The sequence below is a fragment of the Calliopsis andreniformis genome, chromosome 3 (genome assembly GCF_051401765.1).
Source record: "Calliopsis andreniformis isolate RMS-2024a chromosome 3, iyCalAndr_principal, whole genome shotgun sequence".
NCBI classification, from domain to species: domain Eukaryota; kingdom Metazoa; phylum Arthropoda; class Insecta; order Hymenoptera; family Andrenidae; genus Calliopsis; species Calliopsis andreniformis.
Window position 1 is genome coordinate 7097792 of NC_135064.1, and position 22716 is coordinate 7120507.

General features: G+C 35.7%; 1 protein-coding gene across 5 annotated transcripts in view; it reads right to left on the minus strand.

The window, feature by feature from the left end:
- Positions 1-22716, minus strand: part of LOC143177133 (venom dipeptidyl peptidase 4) — a 280040-nt gene that overhangs the window by 70404 nt on the left and 186920 nt on the right. For all 5 annotated transcript variants that reach the window (XM_076374932.1, XM_076374931.1, XM_076374930.1 and 2 more), the window contains exons 8-10: positions 19805-19974; positions 5162-5401; positions 4228-4460 (exon numbers count right to left, since the gene is read on the minus strand). In XM_076374932.1, coding sequence (XP_076231047.1) covers positions 4228-4460; positions 5162-5401; positions 19805-19974 — 643 coding nt within the window. The remainder of the gene's footprint in view (positions 1-4227; positions 4461-5161; positions 5402-19804; positions 19975-22716) is intronic.

The following is a 22716-nucleotide window of genomic DNA, read 5'->3' on the forward strand; positions in this document are numbered from 1 at the left end:
TGAATGATTAATATTATCTTCAAGGAAACCGTGATTTGTAATGCATATCATTGTTGTAGTAAATGAACTTTCTTCATTATACAAGATGAGTCACGTAACTGTATCACCTGAATTTTCTTTTAAACTGTTTGTTATATGAAAAAATGTTTTAAACAAAAGTTATTTAGTACCGAGAGGAACATATCAAAGAGGAGTATAATCTCCATACCAAACGACTTTCGTTTGAAACATTTTTTCATACAATAAATGGTTTACATAACAATTCAAGTGATACAGTTACGTGACTCACCCTGTATATTCTGAAATTTCATTATAGGTTCTAAAAATGTTCTATCTTGTTTTTAATACTGCTTATTTATGAATACATAAATATTCAAATATTCAAGGCTTCAAGTATGTATTTAACTACAATCTTTAAATCCATGTCACATGATCTCAAAACGTGGTATCAGCGCAATCGTAAGACAAGTTTTACAAATTACTACAGTCTCATTAAAAAATGCCTGTTGCAATTGAGGAGTTTTTTTTTGTAAACTTGGCAGGATTCGGAAAAAAATACAAATTATGGAATACTCCAAGTTATAAACGATCGTTGCCTTCATCATTAGATGGAAAAGCATTGGGCGTAACGAGTTCACGTCACAGTTACTGCTTGACGCGTCCTGGATTACAGTGCCCTGAATGCACGCGTTCAATCGTAATTAACGAAAGTGAACTTGGACGTGTGCTTTCATTGGCAGGCAGACTTTCGGGATTATCAGTTCGCAATTTGAAGAATCAAGCACCTATCGAATTAAATTTCTGCCTGGAATATTCGCTCTTCAGGAGCACGAAAGTCATTGTTCATTTTCGTTCATTTGGTCGGTAAACTGGTAGTTAAAACATAGTAATTAAAGCAGTGTGATTTTAAATAGCAATTATCGCCCAAGGTACTATGTATTTTAAAATATATTTGCATTTTACAAAGGTGATGCTAATTAACGTAATAATTAAAATATTATGATACGGTGAACAAAAGCTGTTTTGTTATTTTCCGTTATTTTCGACTAGCTCCCCTTATTTGCATTGCCACTTATTAACATTTCTCTTTGAAAACACCACGTGAACGATTTTCCCTATATTTTTCTGACCCGCCCAGCACTGACGAGAATTCGTAAGACGATTTTCAGCGTTTTTGCAAACTATCGGACATAAAAGTGGTAGAAGCAAGGTCTTATGGAAAATCAACCCTCTTCGATCGAGCAAACGAAAATATTTAATCATTTAAGTACAACTCTCGCTGGTTATACTGTGTCATAGAACAACCATTAATCAATAAAAACAATATTTAAATAATACTGTCAGAATTATTGATAGAATGAAAAAATATTAAAACTCTGTGCCGTTTTAAGCATAATTTTTAATGGAATAATATTTAAAATTAATCTAGACTCAAAGCATATGTGAGCAAAACGATTCTGTAGGCAAGGCGAAATATTATTTAAATACATATAATGCATAACGTATTTTACAAAATTCTGTAATTTGCATAATAATTGAGATACTATAATTATGCAACCAAAAATTTAGGAAAATTGGACTCTGGACAAGTATAAATACTTCAATAGCTTAAAGGGAAAGAAATTTTCTAGCAATATTCCATACACGTCAGTTCAAAATGGGAAGGGTTAAAATATCACTGTGAATATTATTTTAGAATAATGGATCATGTCGTTCCTGACACGGTTCGATGAATAAGTAAAATTCCGCGAACGCATAAATCGAAAAATGACAATGAACGGTCGGAGGGAAGTCGAATGTGTGGTTTAATAACTTAAGGAAATGAATTCTACAGCAAATTTTAGCATGGCCCGCTAGGGCATGGGCGGGTGGAAATATTTCATCGGGCAATTTAATCGATGATAAATGCCGTTTTAACTTCTTCCACGGGGATTGAATTAGGTTGGTCGAACACAGTATCAATGCCTAACGGTGCGTTTACGTGATAAATGATAACGTTCTTTAGATGGCTGCTGCCTTCGTAGACGACGGTTGCCTGTGATTTTACGAGGTCCTCCAATATCGTGTCCCCTTGGTGTAATATCGTTTCTTATGAGCCGTATTTTATCGAGAAATAATGGAAAGTACGTAGGTAAGTCCATGTACTTAATGTCGATATTTGAACGCCTTGGCTCCTCGATTGCTACGAAGATTTAGGATTGCGCCTTGTCCCCTGAGAAATTCTTTCCGGAGCTGTCACTGGAAGACTTTGCTATATAAGGTACCTACCAGTTCATAGTGCAGTCCAAAAAGGGATGATTCTTTGTAACATAAAATAAACCGAAAATATACGTCAACATTTCTTTCTTTGAAGTTTCAGGTTTGAAAAACGATTGCTTCGAATATGCAGCCAATACGCGAAAAAATACAGTTGGTGAAAAAATAGACTATAGGCGCATCACGAGTTTATCCAATAGGATTAATTGAACGAAACCTAGGATTGATCCTGCGTGGTTCTGACGGTGTAATTGCTTAAACTGATGTATTTGTAATTTTTCTAATTTGTATGTTATTTTTCATGCCGATTGAACACATCGATCACACGGATTTATTTAAAACCAATTTTTCTAACTACATCGAATTCACACGTGAAGCTATTCACGAGCAGATAGGTCACTCTGCTCTGGGATTTGAATTTTGGAAATTCAGATACACGCATGGAAAGAGTATCAAAATTTATTCAATTAAAAAACTAAAAAACTTAGACACGAAAAAATTATGTATATTTAAATAAGTACATATTTGAAAATTCCAGAAATTGAATGCCAAAAATTTAATTATTCACATACTGAAATATCTATAAATTTGACTATTTGAAAAGTTAGGAATTCGACTAAGGGCTATGTAGAGATGTCTCTCATAAATATAACCCTAATCGTAGCTATTACCAAGCACTTATATAATAATTTTAATTTGCAGCAAACAATTACGTACTGAAATTTTATATGATGTCTCCTAAAGTGACCGAACCAACATAGAAAGATTGACACACAGTTGGAATGAGAATGATCGAGAGTAATCTTTGTCTGAATCTCTACGAACGCATTGCAAGCGATTGTCACACAATTTAGGATACTCTAAGGATTCTAAGTCCAGGTTGGTTTCGAATGTTCTAAATTCCCTCGAAAATGCAAATTCAGAGGTTTGTAACTAATGGTATGGTCAAGGAGCTTTTAGGTAAGTTGCCTATTGTTGGGCGCATGGTCTACTTTAGAGGGTAGAAATTGTATCGTGGACGTGTAGCATGGAACTACTAAACTGTTTCTTTGGTTTTAGTAGCTAAATTTCGAGTTACTTCACTTGCCTAATCAGTGATCGTTATAAAGCCTCATGCTTTATTTAACTAAATGCTCTAATACAGGATTCTATTTTGTAGTATCGCCAATTGCGATATTAATAAGTCACAGGGACTCTTAAAGTGATTTTTAATTTGAGGCCTTCAGAACAGTGATTCTTAAACAACTGCACACCACATATGCTTTCGTTTTCTAATGGGTTTAAAGAGAGATAGATTGTTTGCACTTCTTAGTTTACATAGTGCACAATCGGTATGTAGGACGTATATAGTCACTAGTCATTAGTTAATAAAGTTATTGTAATATCATCATTTAACTACTTCATACAAAGATAAATTAGAGCAAGAACTGCATAAGCAAAGTTATACATAAGCTACCTAAATGTCCCAGTAACCATCCATGTCCCGATACCTGGACATTAACGCTAATTTTATTTAGTTTTATGCCTAAATTCTAATAAAACATCAGAACGACTAATAAAAAAACAAAGAATATTATCATCAAACAGTATACTCAGTTACTAGAACGAAATTCAAGAGTCAGGGTATGCACTTTTCGGTTGTCCTCTTGCTGGGGCATTTGTCATTTTAAACATCCTAGTATTGGAACATTTACCTTACAAAATTATTGCCACATCTGTCTATTGCTACCTTTAGTATACCGTCCCGAGGAATGTGAACGATTCTGGATTCGCGACGTAAGAAACAAAGTCACTTGATCAGAGACTAGCGTAACGTCTCCCAGTCGTCCTACCTATATCTTCGAATTCCAGATCTCCTCCTTTCTTATCGCAATGTTACACCCACACGTTTCCTTTTAGCTTCGGGTGAACTTGTACGAGGTAATAGTCTGGCTCATTGCAGCCAAGACGAGGATTTTCGAATGTACTTACAGGTACGAATTCTCTTCATCCCAAGAAACTATATCCGTTACGACGAAGTGGCCAGAAGTTAGCGCGGTGGTGGTCGTCTTGCCTGAGGCTACATTCGTAATGGTTACATGTCTCCAGTATTTGGTGTCGTTCTGTCTTTGCGGGAGGATCGTCACGAACGAATTCCCATCCTTGCTGAACACTGGCGGCTCGAACTGCTCAACCCATCCGTGTTCCTCGAAATATGGCAGTGCCTAGGAAGATGAATATTTCATAGTCAGTCCCTTAAGGTACACGATACTCGTAGCGAGAACTTTTAGCCTCGCTGACTGAGCCTAGCTCGGGACCCTTTAAGTATAAGAGCAGCGCAGAAATCAAAACTTGTTTATCTTTTGAAACCTTGACGATTGGGATTACCAGCGTGTAACTTAACCTCGTCTCTGAACGACTCTCGCTTTGCTATAGAGCTGGCTCAACTTAAAGAACGAAATTTATTTAACCTAAATTTCTCATGCGAAAGTTTTCAATGGTGGAACTTCTGAAAGTTTAAATATTCGAAACCGAACGAAGGAGTTAAGAAAAAAGAAGAAAAAGAGAGTTCACATAGGAAATGCACCATTTACCGACGTTATTCTCAAAGAATAACTGACGGCAAGAACCTTCTTTTTCTCTCTCTATCGCGAACTAAACACTCCACAAAAATTCCAACGGCTCCGACTCTAATTAAAGAAGAGTCCCGTCTTTTACGGACGATAAAACCGCTTTTACATTTTAATGAAAATTGCCGTGCATCGCCGCGGTTCTCGTCTTTCTTCGACGGAGGTGAATTAACCGGGCAAAAAATCCGCGAAGCTCGCAGACAACGGGGCAAGAGTTATCGGGTCATCTTGTCAAAGTTAGAAATTAGCTGAGCGAAAAGGGTATAAAGGGGCAGGATTGGCTGGCGGATACGTACGGTCGTGCAATTCGGCGCAAGATCGTCGACGTAACAGAAATGGAAGTATGCCTTGTTCTGCACTCTGTTCATCCAGGTCGCGTACACGAGATTGTCCGTAGGAAAAGCGACGGCAGATAAAATCCGCTCCGTAGAGGATAACTCGGCTGGATGTTCGATTTCAGTTAAGCTCACCTTACCTTCGACCACCTTCTCTAAGTCGACGTAAAACAGCTTCACCGTGGGATTGGTGGTGCCGCTCTGAAACAGGAAACAGAACATGAGATTGGCGGGATGTTGTGTCCCCTGATTGGTATTGTTAGGCGATACACTACTGTTCATGTTACATTGCTGTACATCGAATCGCATGTTATGGAATAGCAAGTACTGCAGAAATCTGTGAAATGCAAAACTCGCTCGAAATGTATCCTCTACCATTTTAAAAGCTTGCATAGAAGTTATATGGGTGTTACAGAATTAGTGGTTATTTTACGTGAAAAAAGAAATCGAAAAACTGAAATAACATTTTTTTATATCATGATTTATTCTTGAAACAATTGGCTTTAAATATTAACCGAGGACGAGAGTACAAGTACAGTCTTAGATATTTGAGGAGTAAACGGGGAGAACTAAATGTTTCCAGTTTACAATAGAGAAAGTCAAACTCTGAGTATTGATTTTACCCTATGTACCCTTCAAGTACCCAAAATAGTAGTTTCATATAATGAATCAAAAAATGTTATTCTAGAAATATTTTCGACTTATTTTTTCATGAAGAATCTCTATCTTTCTGTTTGTATCACCAGTTCTGAGATACCCTATACAGTAGATTCTTAATTTATCGGCTTAACGCTAGACTCGAACTTGAAGTACTCTTGAAGCATCTGATGAGTAATTTTATTAGTCTTTGTAGACTGCTATTAAAAACTTAAATCATAATTCAAGTCTCTATCAATGTATTGTCTTTTTATTATATTATAATTACATTGAATGGTCGTACACCCGAACGGAAGAAATTGCAAATAACAAATTGCAATAATATTTTTAAGGTTTAATTTGTATTAGATCAATTGAAATGATATATTTTTATATAATTTTAAAAAAATGTATTTGACATCAGGTTTTGAAACTAATTATTTTAAAGTTAAGGTTATCACAACATTTCTGCTTCAAATAATTTTGAGTGCTGAAGCTGATCTTCGAATTGCGAACCTTTTCTGCTTCACGTGTGAGGAGAATTTGTATCATAGGTTGTTAATAACAGAAATCTGTATAAGCTTCATTTAACATTTGATAATTTTAGATCAGCAGTTTGGCAATATTTAAAGACCAATTTCATCTGTGTAAAGATCGACTAAAGCAAGTATATCTATTGTTTAAAATTTATAAGTGAAAATACAATATACTGTATACGTGCCAGCTGGTGTGAAAGGGGCTACTGGAGTACATAGGATTTTATATGCCTGAAATAAGCAAAAAGGTGGTGATTCCACATGAAAAAATAAGTTAGAAATATAGAATCAAATTTGTTGTTATCACGCTCCGTTCTCGAGGAAATTGAGTTTGAATTTTATACGGAGACGCGCATACTGAAGTAGTTTTAGACGCTTGTGGGATACAAAACGGTAAGGCGAATGCTACTCACTTACCGTAAACAGAGTCGCTGTCTGACTAACATAGGAGCATTTCCCTTACCTCCGTGCATCCCTGAAGCGTTTAAAACTGTACCTTGATGCTCCTGTTCTTGGTCAAAATCCTACGCAATTTTCTCCAAAATTGAGTACAATATTAAAAAGTTTCCTGCTACATTTTTTTTCACCACCTTTCAACTTGTACCGTCAAATTTAGAGCACCTTGTTTATTCAGAACTACATGTTTGCTTAATCTTCCGAATTATCTTCTCAAGTATTATCTTCAGCAAGTTTAATGAAAAAGAATTTATATTTTATTTTGTTCAACTCATTAAAGACTAATGTAAATAGTAATAAAGTAAAACTATAAAGAAGTTTATAACAAAATCATGTAAGAAAGGAAGAAATACAAATAAATACTTAATGACCTAATAACCAAATACTTTCAATTCTGTGAATTTTACATATTTGATGTCAATTAATTTATAGACAGTACTCATAATTGCAATAACTTCATTTCCACTTCGTCTTAGAGTTCAATATATCCATCTTTACTATAGTTTTCTGTATTATATTTTTCACGAGAATTATATCAATGCGAGGAGAAAGGAAAGAAATTGTTCTGTCAGAATGATATTAAAGAACGAAAGACATAAATTCCACAGTCCTTCTCTATTCAGCATATGCGGTCGAGAATTTAATCAGAACGTCATATCAAAATTTAATTACTCTCTGCCGTAATTAGTTCCAGTCCTCACTGGAAATCCATCTACAATTCAAGTTTAAGGAGGACACCATCGTTTCATGGAGAATCGTGCCATTTTTTACGTAATCCTTCCACGCGATTGAGTTGATGATATTATTTCGAAATCTTCTTACATTAAAACATGTAGTTACTTTGACAATACAGAATTTAAAATCCTTTCGGAGAACGTTATTCATGTATAAGAAAGGTAAATGGATTTACCAATATTCTAGCCAAATCATTTATTTCAAATGCAGAAAACAGTAAAAAATAAATTGGATATGTAAAATAGGACCAAACAATATGCAAAAGCAGACTAAATATCTCTGGATCTTCATTCGAGCTAGGTCTAATAAGTTTTATAATGAAAGGAAACTTCTAACTAGAGCTCTAAATTTGCATTCGCAAATGTTGGAAACTCTCCGTCCAGCCGACAAAAGAATTCGCTTTATAGAGGTTTAAGTGAGCAATATTTTCCTCGAACAGGCCATATTGTGGTTTACCGCAAATCAACAAGAGCAAGCAAGGGAGAGTTGAAAAATGTATAGGGAACGACGGTGAAATAAAAGCGGGAAGAAAAATGGTCGAGAGACTTTTCGCAAAAAGAGGATACTTTACATCGGATGGTACAAAAAAGCTTTGCTCCCAGCTGGGAAAAAAGTCCGACATGCAAAAAATTGAACCTCGTGTACAACGTTCGAGACGAAACGACCCGTTGCGTTCGGAATTTATTATAGAAAATGCCTGGACGAATCCTGACATTTTTGGATGCGTTCGAAGCATGAATCGATAAAGTTCTAAGTGCTTATGAAAGGTATTTTTTCTCCAAGCTTCAAAACTCTCGCGCCACGAAACGTTTATAAAACTACGACAAAGTTAGGACTTCAGGTCACTAAATATACTTTTTAAAACTCTTCATATATTGCTTTCATTTCGGATTCGTTAATCTCTCTCTAAAAACTATCTGTACCTAACTTTTAAACGAAATTTCTCTGTTGCATACGCTTCACAGAATTTTAATCACGTTATGTCAAAGCGAGTCATTTTGGCTGTTCAAAAACGTGTTTTTATATGCTCGTGCTCGTAAGGGTAAAGAAATGAGCTTTACTGGAAAGTTGTCGTAAGTGAGTCAGGATTTACCTGCAGAATAATTTTTCTCGACGAAATGTGAAGAACGAAGTTCTGAGTGCATAAATTTCGCAATGTGAATAATCAACGTTGTTTAGATTACGTGCCTTGTCGTCCCTCACTTTTTCCTTTCTCTGATTATATAAGGTGCCGTGATACTCGCTAGTTTTCACTCTTTGCTGGTCTTCCGGCACGAAGGTGTTAGTGGGTGGAACATTTCCCTTACACCAAGTGTCGCAGAACAAGTAATGCACTCGCAAAGGAACTAATTCTACATGACAAGATAAATAAAATATATTTCTGATATTAGGTTCGTTTTCAAACAAAATTAACTATTTTAGTACATTAGAGTCGATATATTGGCTTCACGGATTTCCCAAGAAAAACCTGAAATCGATATTTAGAGTTTCCATTTTTAATATAATTTAAACATGTAATGTAATGATTTAAATATGTATGTAATGATGCTTTACTTTTATAAAGGATATCTTCCAGCTAAAGTACATTCAGTACAGAATGTTCCAACAGAAACACAGCGTTACATTGCTTGGCGCAACAAAAATCGAAGTTATAGCGTGTAATGCATGTTTGTTATCAACACAAAATTTTGGTTTGGTAACCATGCTTCCACGATTCACGCTGTAGCAATATAGTCGGTGAAAAGGCTTTAAAAAAGCAGGTACGCAAAAAACGGCCGCGGTAAATCTTCGCGCTCTGCACAAAGGGTGTGACGAATTTATTATACTTGTTATTGTACTTTCCATTAAATAGAATATAATTTTATGTATGATTTTCTGTAACTTCAATAACAATAAATTAGAAGACTGTTAATTTTGTCAAAACAAGAATGTTTTCAATAAAATTCAGCTTTTAGCTTACATAATTTATTTTCTTGATTGTATTATAAATAGTTCAAAATTTGGTCACTTTTTGAAACATTAACATTGTAACTTAATTAGATACTCTAAATATTCGTGTTTCGGTTCAAAAGAGCATAATGCATTACACTATAATGTATTACTCTAAGGAACTAAACTGCGTTCCAACAAATACTTTACACAGTACAGCACAGTGTAACACAGTGTATCGTAGCTGAAAAGCACTCAAAATAAGTTTCTATAGTGGAAAATAAACTTTGAACAGGAACAGGAACAGGATTGATCAGGAATATGTATGTTTTACCGAGTTTAACAATGTATGTTAATTTTAATAAATATCTTCACAAATGCCTATTTTTCAAGGTATTTCTGGGCATTACTTAGAAAACTTTCAAGATACCAAAAAGGCAATTAATTAAGGAAATTAAAGGTAATTAGATTATACCTACACCTACGGAAAATTATATCATTAGAATGCTTGTTCTCTAAGTTAAATGGTACACATGCATTTTACAATGATTAAAAAAGTATTTAGAAATATTCTGTCAAACAGAACCATGGCGCGTTGTATGTCACAATGAGTTTGATGAAACTTTATAAAAAAAAAAATGAATCTAAGATTCATATCTTAAGAGATTCTAAGAGAAATGAATCTAATCTGAATGAATCTCTGACTGAATCTAGGGTACTAAATTTTAACCTAAGACAACTGACCAGAAACTACTCTGCGCAGTATTATACAGATGCATTGTTAGTAGTATAACCTGCAATTAGCTCTACGGGTAGATACGTGCATATGTTCCAGATCTGTGATTGATCGAGTCGAATTCGATGCAATACGATATCAGAAATGTTATTCTCCATTTTCAACTAATCGTTAATTATAGTATATAGAATTACCACCTTTATACGTGTATTACTTGCTTTGGGAGACGCTATATTTTTTCATTTATAACCACTTACAACATTTCTGGAAGAGGATTTCACACTATGGATGGCAAGGCAAGTTTTGTTGCATAACAGTGGCGTCATGCCATGTTCCTTTTCATGTTGCGAGCGTCGGTATGATGAATGCTGGTATTTGTAACCATGTTTCGCTCACTGTTGCTCGTTTGTCGGACATTTCTTGCGTGACAAAATCGTCGTTTGAAGATCAATGTTTTGAAACCGCGATAACACTAATGTGAAGGCTTTGAAAGACGTCTGAGCTTACAATATGCGGCTGGCCTTATTCTACTTTTGAAACTGGTAAGCTCTGCTCCTACTATTACTATCATCGATATACAAGCTTTTCGAAAGCTACAATTTTTTACTTTATCGCCAAAGCTTGTGATTAATAGTTGATTTTTTAAAAACAAGAAAAAATTTATCTACATAATTATATCCAGTTTACAGTTTCTAATAAGAAACTGTAGCTAATCAACGTTTGATATGTTTCTGAAGTCAATTTTACCAGTCTTGAATTTTTAGAGAACAATTTAATATCTCTAACAAGATCTAACTACTTGATGAAACTTCGATAAATATTTAAGAAATGCGAGAATCGTATTTAACCTTTGGACAGCAAATGCCTGGTCATTTTGACGGGTTATGTACATGAGTATATTATAGTCCTCCATCTGAGGGTTAATAAAGGAAATAATAGCTGCGTTAAATTTTTCATAGTCTTAGCTTTTTATTTGATCGTATTTCAATTCAAATTGTGATTACTATCGTAAAAAATTCTTAAAATGTATCTGACGTAGGGATTTATTATGCCACCTACCCCATGTTAGTCAGATCAAAGGTAACGATGGCCATACGATAAATCCCTGCGTCAGACGTAGTTTATGCGCATTTTAAGCGCACTTTTTATAACACCTTAAGAACGAACTCTCGAAAGTAATTTGGTCATTCTTAATTTTTTCTTATTTTAGCTCTTAGAAACTCTTCCTGCTTACTTTTACCACTCATCCTAAATCACACTGTATTATATTACATTATTCATTTATTTCACATTGAAATTTAGTACATATATAATTTATAGCATAGCATCGTTAAGTTTCTTTCTCTCTTTCTTTCTTTCTTTCTTTCTTTTTTTTTTTGTACATTGAAGTGGATGATTTTAACTTCTGAGCTTCTGATCCCCATAAATATAAAAATGTGCCAATTTATTATTACTTTAATTTATTTAATCTACTTTGTTACTTCGAATAAAATTATCCAAATAACATACTAACATATAACCTGACCATATATTTCAAGATTAACTTCAAGGTTACTATACTAACTTTTCATAGACTCATTTAATATTCTTCAACTTCAAATCACTTTGAACATTCTTCCTAACTTTATTTCTTATCTCCATGCCATTGCCCTTCGAGTGCCTGTTACCTTTCCTATCCCACTAAATTTTCACTTTTATCGTTTATAGCCACCACCCTTATCGCCAGTTCAATTATCGGCCCCTCACAATTGAATTTGTGAAGAAGTGATAAGAACGCGATATATCCAGTCGAATAGCAAGGAATCCTTCAATACGTCCCGTTTGCAGCCCACCTGAACACGAAAGGGAAGCATTAACCGCGATCCATAGCACCCTGTTAAAAAGAGTTGCTATTCATCGCTTGGGTCAACTTCCGTTGAGGCGGCCTTCCCCTAGGCAATATTTGCTCCTAGCCAGCGGCATCAATCGCGGCTCGTAAAAAGCCATTAAAAAATGCACAGGTGCCAGCTTGCACACCCTTCTACGTCTCCTCTTTCACTCCATACACCCCAGGTCAGAGTTGCCTTTCATTTTTCCAACAGCGTTGTGCCAGTAAGACGAGGGTCGACTCAGGTGAAATTTTTGGTGGCGCTCGATCCAAGGTCCCGAACTCGTCCAAATGGAAACAGCATCGAAGATAACTTGTCAGCGTCGACGAAAAGTATATCGACAGATCTAACACCTCGTTCTGGCTGGCAGTCGACGAGGAAGCGTTATCGAACGATCTGCTGCATTGTTGCGGTACTGGCCAGCCACCGCCTCGAGAGCAATTTGTGTTCTTTCTACTGTGCAGAACTGGGAAGGTAGCATCTGGGAAGAACGCTGTTCTAATTGGTCATAGTGCATAGGCCCGCCTGATCTCCTATGCACTTTCGGCCGTAGCGTATTATGGGCCGAAGTAGTCATAACTATCAATTGAATCGACGTATTCCCTATACAGGGTGTAACAAGTACATTAGTGCCTTGCAACTTGACTGGCAATTTACCTTGCAATCTGGTTATCTTTATTCCCATCACATCTTGTAATTGCTTTCTTAAGTGAAGCTCCGATGGTAGTTATCTAATATAAACAATCGTAACCTAAACTGTTACGTATCACTGTCTCATTCTACCTCGCCATTCATTTCATGCCAAAGCAGAATTTATGGTATAGACTCACCCTTGCAAGTTGGCCAAATTCGATCACGAACTGTGGCAAGGATTTAAGACACTATTGTATATGTTTTAATATTTTAAGAGGTGGTAGGGTAATCAAATTGGATCACAAAATATTGTATGGCATGGTGTCTGATTTACTCTCGTTTTGCAGTAATAACGCCTTAAAGTGAGCACTATGTTTTGGAACGGAAAGTAGGTCCCATATATTGATGAGATAAACACATTGAAAGAGTCAGTTGACTTAAAGTTTAGAGCATTCGGTTGCTCAAGAAGGTTATGTGTTTCGGAAGACCCTTAACATATGTTGAGACCGTAATGGACACAAGTTCTTCCAATAGGACCTCAGCCGTGCACAGTTCCTGCTTTCTCGGTTACTGGATCATCTTGAACAGCTGACTGCCGACAGTCTTTTGGTCTATACTTCGTCTGAGTTTATAAAAATTAATCCATAAGAGATACAACAAAATGTATTAAGACTTTTTTCTTAGTCATTTGTAAAATTACAAAATACTCCGACTATTAGTTTACCGTATAGACATGTTAACTTTAAAGCATTATTACTGCAAAACGAAGGTAGACTGGACACTGTTATAGGAAACTTTGCGAACAAATTGGATTCCCCACCAAATAGTTCAATGTGTACTTGTTATATTCTATATGGAGATACATCTTACTACTATGTCAGTGTATGTCTGGAGGCGAGAACCACGGTAGCAATTTAACGTGAGATCAGGTGGAGCGAATGCGAGCTCCTCTTGGCCCTGTGTCCCGAGTGCAACGTTTCCAGCTCTGTACAGTACAGCAAGTGACATTGACTTTGTCAGAATTAGACGGGGCCAGTATAGGGAATTTAAAGACAGAAAGTACTCAACCTATAAAAAATATAGTGAAGTAGGCAATCTAGCAGGCATTGCTAGTATCAAAGAGACAATAGAAAGTCACGATCAGACAACAGCGCTTATTTGAACTGTGACATGTACAATGTACATAAACTAACATACTGACATTCGACTTTAAATTACGTTAATGCCCAAAATAAACTGGGATACAATCGTTGGATATATGTGACAGCAACAGAAGGGAATGCAGAATAAATTGGTCGCAGTTAAATAAGTCAGCCTATTCGGATAAAATCATAGAGTGGGGCGATACGAGCTTTTGTTATTGGCCACATCTAGTAATCTGTGCCTGTAGCGTTGCGTGACAAAGGTGGAGCAAACGACCTACTACTCTTGCCTCTCTACCATTCTGACTCCCAACTTACCAGCTGTATACAGTAGCTGTCTAATCGTGGCCTTCCACCATGCCTTTGGTACTAGCAGTTCCTATTAAAAATCTTACTCAATTATATTTCTGGTAAGTTGAATACTTGTTCTTTTTAACATTAAAATGATCAGACCACTCAAACGACCGATACAACGACTCGTTATAAATAAGTCAGCCTATTCGGACACAATCATGGAGTCAGACCACACGCGCTTTCGGTATTGGCCGAATCGGTCACATCTAGTAATCTGTGCCTGTAGCGTTCGTGACAAAGGTGGGAATAGGTGGAGCAAACGACTTACTCCCCTTGCCTTTGTGCCACTCCGACTCCCGACTTAGCTATACACTAGTTGTCTAATGATGGCCTTCTACCAGCCCCTCGATACCAGCAGCGTCTATTAAAAGGACTACATAACTACATTTCTAGATGGTTGAATACTTCTTCTCTTCAACATTATAACTACCAGACCACGCAAGTACGTACAGTTACTCCTTATGAATATTTCATTCTGTAAACACCTAATAATTTTCTTCCGCCAATGTCGAATAAAAGTAGAGGAATGTATGACTGATCGTTGTTCGTATGAATGATGTATTTTGTCAAAAACCTGTAATTTTGGTACTTCGATAAAAACAAATATACGTTAGCCATCTTTATCAACCCACCCTGTACCACAACATGAACAGAAAAGAATAAACTATAATGGCTCATATAAGATCTGGACACACCAAAATTAGTCACGATCACCTTATGAAAAGAACGGATCCACCCCTCTATAAATGATACCGAAACTAAACAACTCGAACAACCGACCATGTACTGTACAAATGTAGAACAACAGAACTCTTAAGAAGAAAGTATAACCCTAATTACAGGCTTGACAGAAGAGGATCAATTAAAAAACACTAAACTACTTAAAAGAAATAAACATGTAGTACAACATATAAACCTCCATGAAACAGTATCGTTGTCAATGACCAAGCAGTCGATACGACGTGTAAAAAAAAAATATATATATATACAGTATGTCCCACGAAATCCTGGACAGTCGATTATTTGCTAACCTATTAAAGATACGAAAAAAGTTTTTATATGACATTGAAAGGCAAGAGGGGGCTGATTTATTGGCCGTAACAATTTTTTTTTATCATTATTGTTTACAGAGATATGAAAGTTAAGTTTGGTTTTTTAAATGGGATTATATATATATATTCAATCAGTAAACTTTTACGCGTAATATCTTGAAAACTATTTGAAAAAAGGTGTATACATTAATGTTTGCTGAATTTGTCTTGAAACGTACTATCTATTGATCAAAAAATATGTATATAATCCCATTTAAAAAACCAAACTTAACTTTCATATCTCTGTAAACAATAATGATAAAAAAAAATTGTTACGGCCAATAAATCAGTCCCCTCTTGCCATTCAATTTCATATAAAAACTTTTTTCGTATCTTTAATAGGTTAGCAAATAATCGACTGTCCAGGATTTCGTGGGACATACTGTATATGTACGAAGAAGAAGAAGAAATATAACTTCGGCAGTTTCAGCGCTAAATATCTTATACCAGCCCCATCCAGTCCTGACAGAACTGTTGTCACTTTTTGTACGTCCTTACTTCCGTTTCCTTCGATTGGAGTAAACGCTCACGATACGCTAGATCTACTTACACCCATCGCATAAAATTGTTCCGCGATTATGCTTGAACCCGATAAGCCCTAGCCACTTTATTTAACTCCCCTGTCAACCGTGCGTTAACTTTGAAACTAACCGCGTTCATTTTCCGCATTGACCTGGTCTCCTTTGAAGTTCGTCGGCCAGCCTTTCTCGCTAACTTCGTCCTTTGTATTAAGAGACGCGAAAGAAGTTCCACGAGAGAAGGGTCAACAGGAAAGGTCTTGACGGTTTTCGACCGGCAACGGGAAACGGAGGAAATACAGTTTTTGTCATATCACAGCAAATTGCATCCTTTGAGCGAGGACTCATTATTCTTTATGAGGTCTACAATTTTAGATGACTCCTAAAACACTGATCCTATGGAACGTGGTGTGTACGAGAGCTTCTCAGAATGAAATTTGACAAAATATTCTCTGATGGCTGTATTAGGCTCGCTGCAGACGAGCGTCTTTTGCTGCCGCGCGTAGTAGCAACAAGGTCAGTTCCTAATTTTCAATTGTGGAAAACAAGGAAAGACATACGAACACAGCGACTACGTGACAAGTTGTAGTGGCAAATTCTGTAGCTGTAAGGAAATACGACTTATGTCACATTTTCAAAAAATTTAAAATAAAGCCTTAATTGAGATCTAGAATAGAGAATTTATGTTTATAGAAAGAAGACAAGGCAGTAAAAGAATTTTTTCGCTTGAAAATAAGTGTTCAAGAAAATAGAAGTCCATAAGATAGTATTGTAGTTAAAAACTTTAAACGATGATATTCAGAAAATCAAAACATGTGATTTAGGTAATTTTGCCTCACAACGACAGAATTGACGCAGAGCGATGAAGCAGGACCTGCGTCCCTTTGGAAAAGCACGAATATACCGCCTAGTTGCTGCATTCGTACGTCTCTCCTTGTTTTCCACAATTGAAAATTGAGAATTGTCCTTGTTGCTACAACGCGTGGCGGCAAAAAACCGCTCGTTTGCAGCGGGTTTAGGGTACGTACAGACCTGAGCACGAACGCAAATGAAGTAAGCCGAGGTATAAAGCTATGTCTACACTGAGGCAACAGCATAATACATTTTGTTGATCCATTTCCTACAAACATTTCAGATATTTCAAGCTTTATAAAAGTTAAACCGTAAGAGATACAGCAAAATGTATTCAGACATGTTTGTTCTATTTCCGTCCTTCAGTGCATCTGTTAAATTACAGAATCCTCTGAATGTTAGTTTAGCATGTAGCTATGTTAACTTTAAGATATTATTATTACAAAATGAAAGTAGATCGAACAGCATGTCATTGAACGTTTTGTGCTCCAATATATATCCTTTATCACTTTTTAAAATATCGAAGGCTACATTTTTTCTTCCCTGTATGTGTACATATTTAGGTGCGCATAAATATATTTATCCATAAAAGTGTATTTTAAATTTTTGTATAGAATTCATAGCTCTGACTCGAGTATAATAAAATTTTAGAGCATCCGTTTTCCGAAATTTAATTGACCATGTTATAATATGTGCTACAAATAGAGATAATTACAACTTGAATTCACTGTTAATATAACAATTCGTTTAAGTTATCTTTACTGCTTGTGGTCACTGGGAGTGTTAGTCATGCGTTAAATGCCTACAGGCATTCATTTGAAATAATTAACATACCTATCTGCATGGTTACCGAACTTTGCTATGTATGTAGTATATGTCGGACCTAATAGCCTAATTTTACGTTCAATTCAAGTGTACCGAAATACAGTTTTAGGCAATGCTTCTAATTTAGTGTAAAGACAGTCACTTGTTAGACCGAGAGTGTTACCCTTATCTCATACACCCTTCAACCACTCAAAGCTGTACTTCCTTAGGCTTGTACCCGATCATAGTTTAAACTCAATTCTCTCGAAAACGAAGCACGATATCAAAAAAATGTAGTCTAGATTTTTGTCGTATTTTTTCATGTAGAATCACTGGCTTTCCACTTGTAGCACTAGTTTTGGCACACCCTATAGGGATCAATAAACTGAAAAATTGTAGTTATGTGAATGCCTTGTTTCTTTTTGGAATTTCATGAACTGTCGCTTGTAGACTATGGCATGACGCTCAAAATTCTATTTGTTAATCTTATTTTGTCTTAAAATTTATTCTTTTTAATTACACTTTTTTAAGCTACATTTTGAAAATATGGATCGAAAATTATACGTACTAAGCGTAAGACGTATTTGTATTTCTTAGTATCCCAATTATACATAAAATTTGCAAAGTTTAAGCCAAATTACACACATAAATTATAGCCCACAGCAGTATAGCCCATGAAAAATAAGTGCCATAAATATATTTCATAGAAGCTGCATGCAAAATCTTAAATACGTTTTTTTAAATCCTTTCTTAATAATACTTCTTTACTCAAAAATAACCAATGCATTTCAAATTTTACAGACATAAAATAGATATACCTTTCGAACTATAATTATACCAATATTTGCACAAAAAACCAATAATTCTTTTTTACATAGTTGTTAGTCCAAATACGTCTGCTTATTTGACTCTAGCAGGAACGATAACCACGTTCTTATGTATTAAAGTTACTTTTTATTTTCCTATTTCAGATGAATGAAATCGTGGCAGTCACTATAATAATTTTATTGCCACAGTAGGACCTCGATTACCGGAAGCATCACGAGATTCAAACGAGAAGCATCCTTTTGATAGCTAGCTTTATCTTCTTCAACAAAGTACTATTATTTCACTGTTTCAGTCTTAATCGATATTCTACTGTACTCTCACTCTCATTGTACCCAATATGTACAACTCTGCATAGCAGAAATGATGAATATTCGAAGTTCAGTTAATCGATGTTCTACTGAATAAAACATAAGCGCATACAAATGTCACTGTGCCTTTTCCAAACGTACAGAAAAACACACAAAGCTACCAAAATCCTGTCTCCATCAATTTCGCGTTTTAAAATTTACTGGAAGAGAAACACCACCCTTAATCATTCAACTCGGGTATTCCCACCCTGCATTCAAAATTCTTCCAAAATGCCCGGGGCTGGAACCGCGCCCCGACCAGAGGCAGTTATAGAGGTCAGCGAGTTTTAATGATGGAAAGAAAGTATTACAGGCCATTGTAACAAACGTGACAGTCCTGTAAGTTAAATTGTGTAAGTTAAACTGGTCTGGAAGGAAAATCGTTGAAGTTGTAATGAAAAGTCCTTCAGAACGGGATTAAATAACTTCTAAGTGCTCGCCGGCGAAGGTAATTTTTGCGCGAGACCGACCAGGCTTGTCACGTATTTCGTTTCAGACCTCTATTTAAATTACGCGTCCCGAAAATAGCTCGCGGAAGTTTGTTACGATAAAACGGCGGAATCCAACGCGTTAAATGGACACTGTTTTCAGTTAGCCCGCAGTTTCGCGTACAACTACAGGAAGACAAAAATTGGACCGCGTTCCCGGTTGCGCGGAACAGCCGTGGCTACCGGCGAACACGACTGGGCGATATTAATTTTTTCCCCCTTTTCTCCGGGATAGTTTCCGCGAAAAAGGCTCGCGGACCACTTGCCGAAGATAAACGACGCTGCCGCGAAATTGTACCGAATTTGAAGTTTTTAACTGTAATTTCGCGTCGGCTACGTGCCCATGCATAGAGGGTATCACTCTCTTTCCGTCATCATTGTTTCACGAACTTTGCGACCCTCATGAATCACATTTCACGTGGCTCTTTCATTTTTTTTATTCAGACCGCTAATAATCTCTCTTCCGGCGAATAAAAAACGCTGTGGTCTTTCTTTAATTTCAACCGATACTGCTTCCTCGGGATCAGAGCCTTTTGATGTTTCTTTCGACCACAGTTTGCATTGCGTGCAAGAGCGTAGAGAGGCGTTGAGAGGCGCTGAGAGGAAGCCCTAATGGAATGTAGAAAAGGACTGATCTAGACGAACGCTTACCTTTGGGTAATGGATCGAGATCGCAGAAGTATACTGGAACGTCCGGCTTCCTGGAAAGCCGTAAAACGGTATCGTTATGATCTGTGTATGGGAGTCGTCGAAGTAACCGAAGGCCAGTTTAGTGCCGCTCGGTGAGAACCATAAAGCCTTGTTTGAGCCGAATACCTCCTCTGAAATGAAACGAAGGGACGTTATCATAGGTTGGTTAGTGACATTTTCATGTGCATACTTTGCCAGTATAATGAGCTGGGATACTTTGTGAACGTGTTTGACTTTACCTAGCAGTAGAACGACGCGATTATGTTATATTTAATACATCGTTTTTCATTTGTGTATCTAACTGAAAAAGCATTTATAAATTTTGATATTGCAAAAATATATGCATCGGTTTAATAATAATATATGAAAGTCGTATAAGTCTAACATTTTTTCTAAAATTTACATTTTTGGTTTTTCATGATTTGGCTTATTTCCAAGCGTTTCAAATAATAAAGTAATTTTTATAATAATAAAAACATGTGCATTATAGCACAGCGTCGTTGATTATTTTAAGTCTATGATAATAGTCTCAAAAGTTTTTGGATCTGGTATAAGAATGTGCATATTATTAATAATAATGCATGTTCTAATTGGAGTGCACTGGAAAACTAAGAATGTGGAAAATGGATTTTGTGATGACTGATTATATTGTAAGTATTCTCTGTTTAGCAGTATATATTTTAATTATAAACTTAACTCTCATTAGGTTTAAAACTTCAAATTTAAAACTCGTATATATTTAAGGGGGTATACTGTTTTGGTTTTACATAGTTGAATAATTTGTTAAACTTATGCATTTCCGTTTAATTTTCATATGCATAGAATATTGTAACAAACGATTTTTTTGAAATTCTAATAATTGATAAAGTATTTCACTTATTGAAAAAGATTGCATGTCATATTCAGAGTAATCTTAATTTGAAACTTTAAACGCTATTTTCTTCAAAGGTATCTCTTTTTATCTGATATTTAGCAGATTTTTGTAACTATTCATCAAAATAACTTCAAATGTTGACGTACTATTCTGTATAAAATTATCTATACGATATAGCATTCGGTCTTCTCGACATTTTAATTTGTCAGATTTGTATCTAAAGTTAATTTTTGCTGCTTTTTCAAAAATCGTTGTTCATTCTTTAAAATGATTAAAAAATCATCCGTTACAGTTATAAATCAATCTGTTTTAGCTATCTCTCTCACGATTTTTTATTTTCAATTTTGGTTCCAATCACCTTGGTGCTACCTTCCAGTTAACGATAAAATACATTAGGTATATATTGTAATTCCGGTATACCGTACTTTTAAACATAATAAATTATGCTTGAAAGTACACGTGAAATTCATCTAAAAACCTCAAAAAAGTCTCTATTTTATTGAATAGTTACCTGAAAAAAAATGTTTACTCAATTCACTAACATTCTTAGGTCCACAGCCTAATTAAAGTAACTCCCTATGTAGAATAAGGAATGGATGTATCTTATGTTTAATTATGATTCATTAAATTTTAATTTATTAAAATATGCCCTGTCGTATAAAAGTTTCAAGTTAGAAAGTCTCAAATAGATGCTGAAAATACCATCTCTTAGATTTCTGAAATATGAGAGACTTCAAATCCTTACAGTCTCTCGTTGTGTCTCAATGACAGCGGTAACTGAACATCAAACTGTTGCGTATGTGTTCAATTAACGTGGGTGGGATCATTTCCTTCTCCTCGTTTATCGATCGAAGCATTCTTAGAGTAAAATAAACCGATCCAAGTACCCAATCTCCTTTCAAAATTTATTCCTTATAGGAACTTGCTCCTTTCCAACAGTACTTATTTCTTGGTTAAACATGTTTCACTAGGAAACGATTTTCATAAAAATTATTACTTAAAAAATCGCATTCAAATAAATAATTATTTAAAAGATCTGTAACCTCTTGTTAACAATTCTCGAGATAATGATCGTTCAAAGTTGCAGCTGCGCAAATGACTATTTTTCACGTGGAAAAACATATACTCGTGCGTTGGAGTATAGACTAATGTTTTGAAAAAAGGGAGGAAGAAAACAAAAACTGTGGCAAAAAGCACATTCAGAGCGATGTATTCACAAAGAACTCACTTCCTTGGACAAGCCTTCCCTACTGTTACAAATGCAGTCAGTACCCAGCCCCTTTAACGCACGTACATAATTTCGCTCCGCTTAACTCGACGGCATTTTGTTTACTTTTTCCTCCTTTTCGACCAGAAAAAGTTTGCCTTGCGCTGCTCAAAACACTGCTATTGACTGCGAGTGCCGCCGCCTCGCGCACCACAATTCTAGATGTTATACAAAAATTACACTGCACGCAATTTCAATTTACACGCAGCGGTATTTTATAAAGTGCTCGCCGTACAGAGATGGCAGGAAAACTGCAACTGATGCGCAGTTTCTCGCGAGTGGCTTTTTGTATAATTGATTTTCAGGTTTCGTTCATTTAGAGGTATTTTCGTGTCTTTCGTCAAAGAAACGAAGAGATATAATTTATTCCTTTTGTATTCTTTTGCAGCAATGTATGTTAAAAATGTATTCCAAGGAAAACATTTTGAAATTGTATAAGTTGTTGTAAATGTAAACGTTTTAGAGTAAAATTATACAGGCTAGAAGAAAAGGCGACTCAACAGGAAATGCATTTTACATGATTCAGGGAAGTATAAAACGTAATTTTTGTCATTTACGAGGACCTCTCTTCTAACGATTTACTGGAATGATGCTTCAGAGAATGTACTCTGAATAATAACGAAAGTTATAATGTGCTTTGACAACTCGCTTCAGAATATTTCTTTTTTGACGTAAAAATAATAGAAAAGTGTAGGTTTTCTGTCTAAACATATTCTTTGAAAATTATTCGGA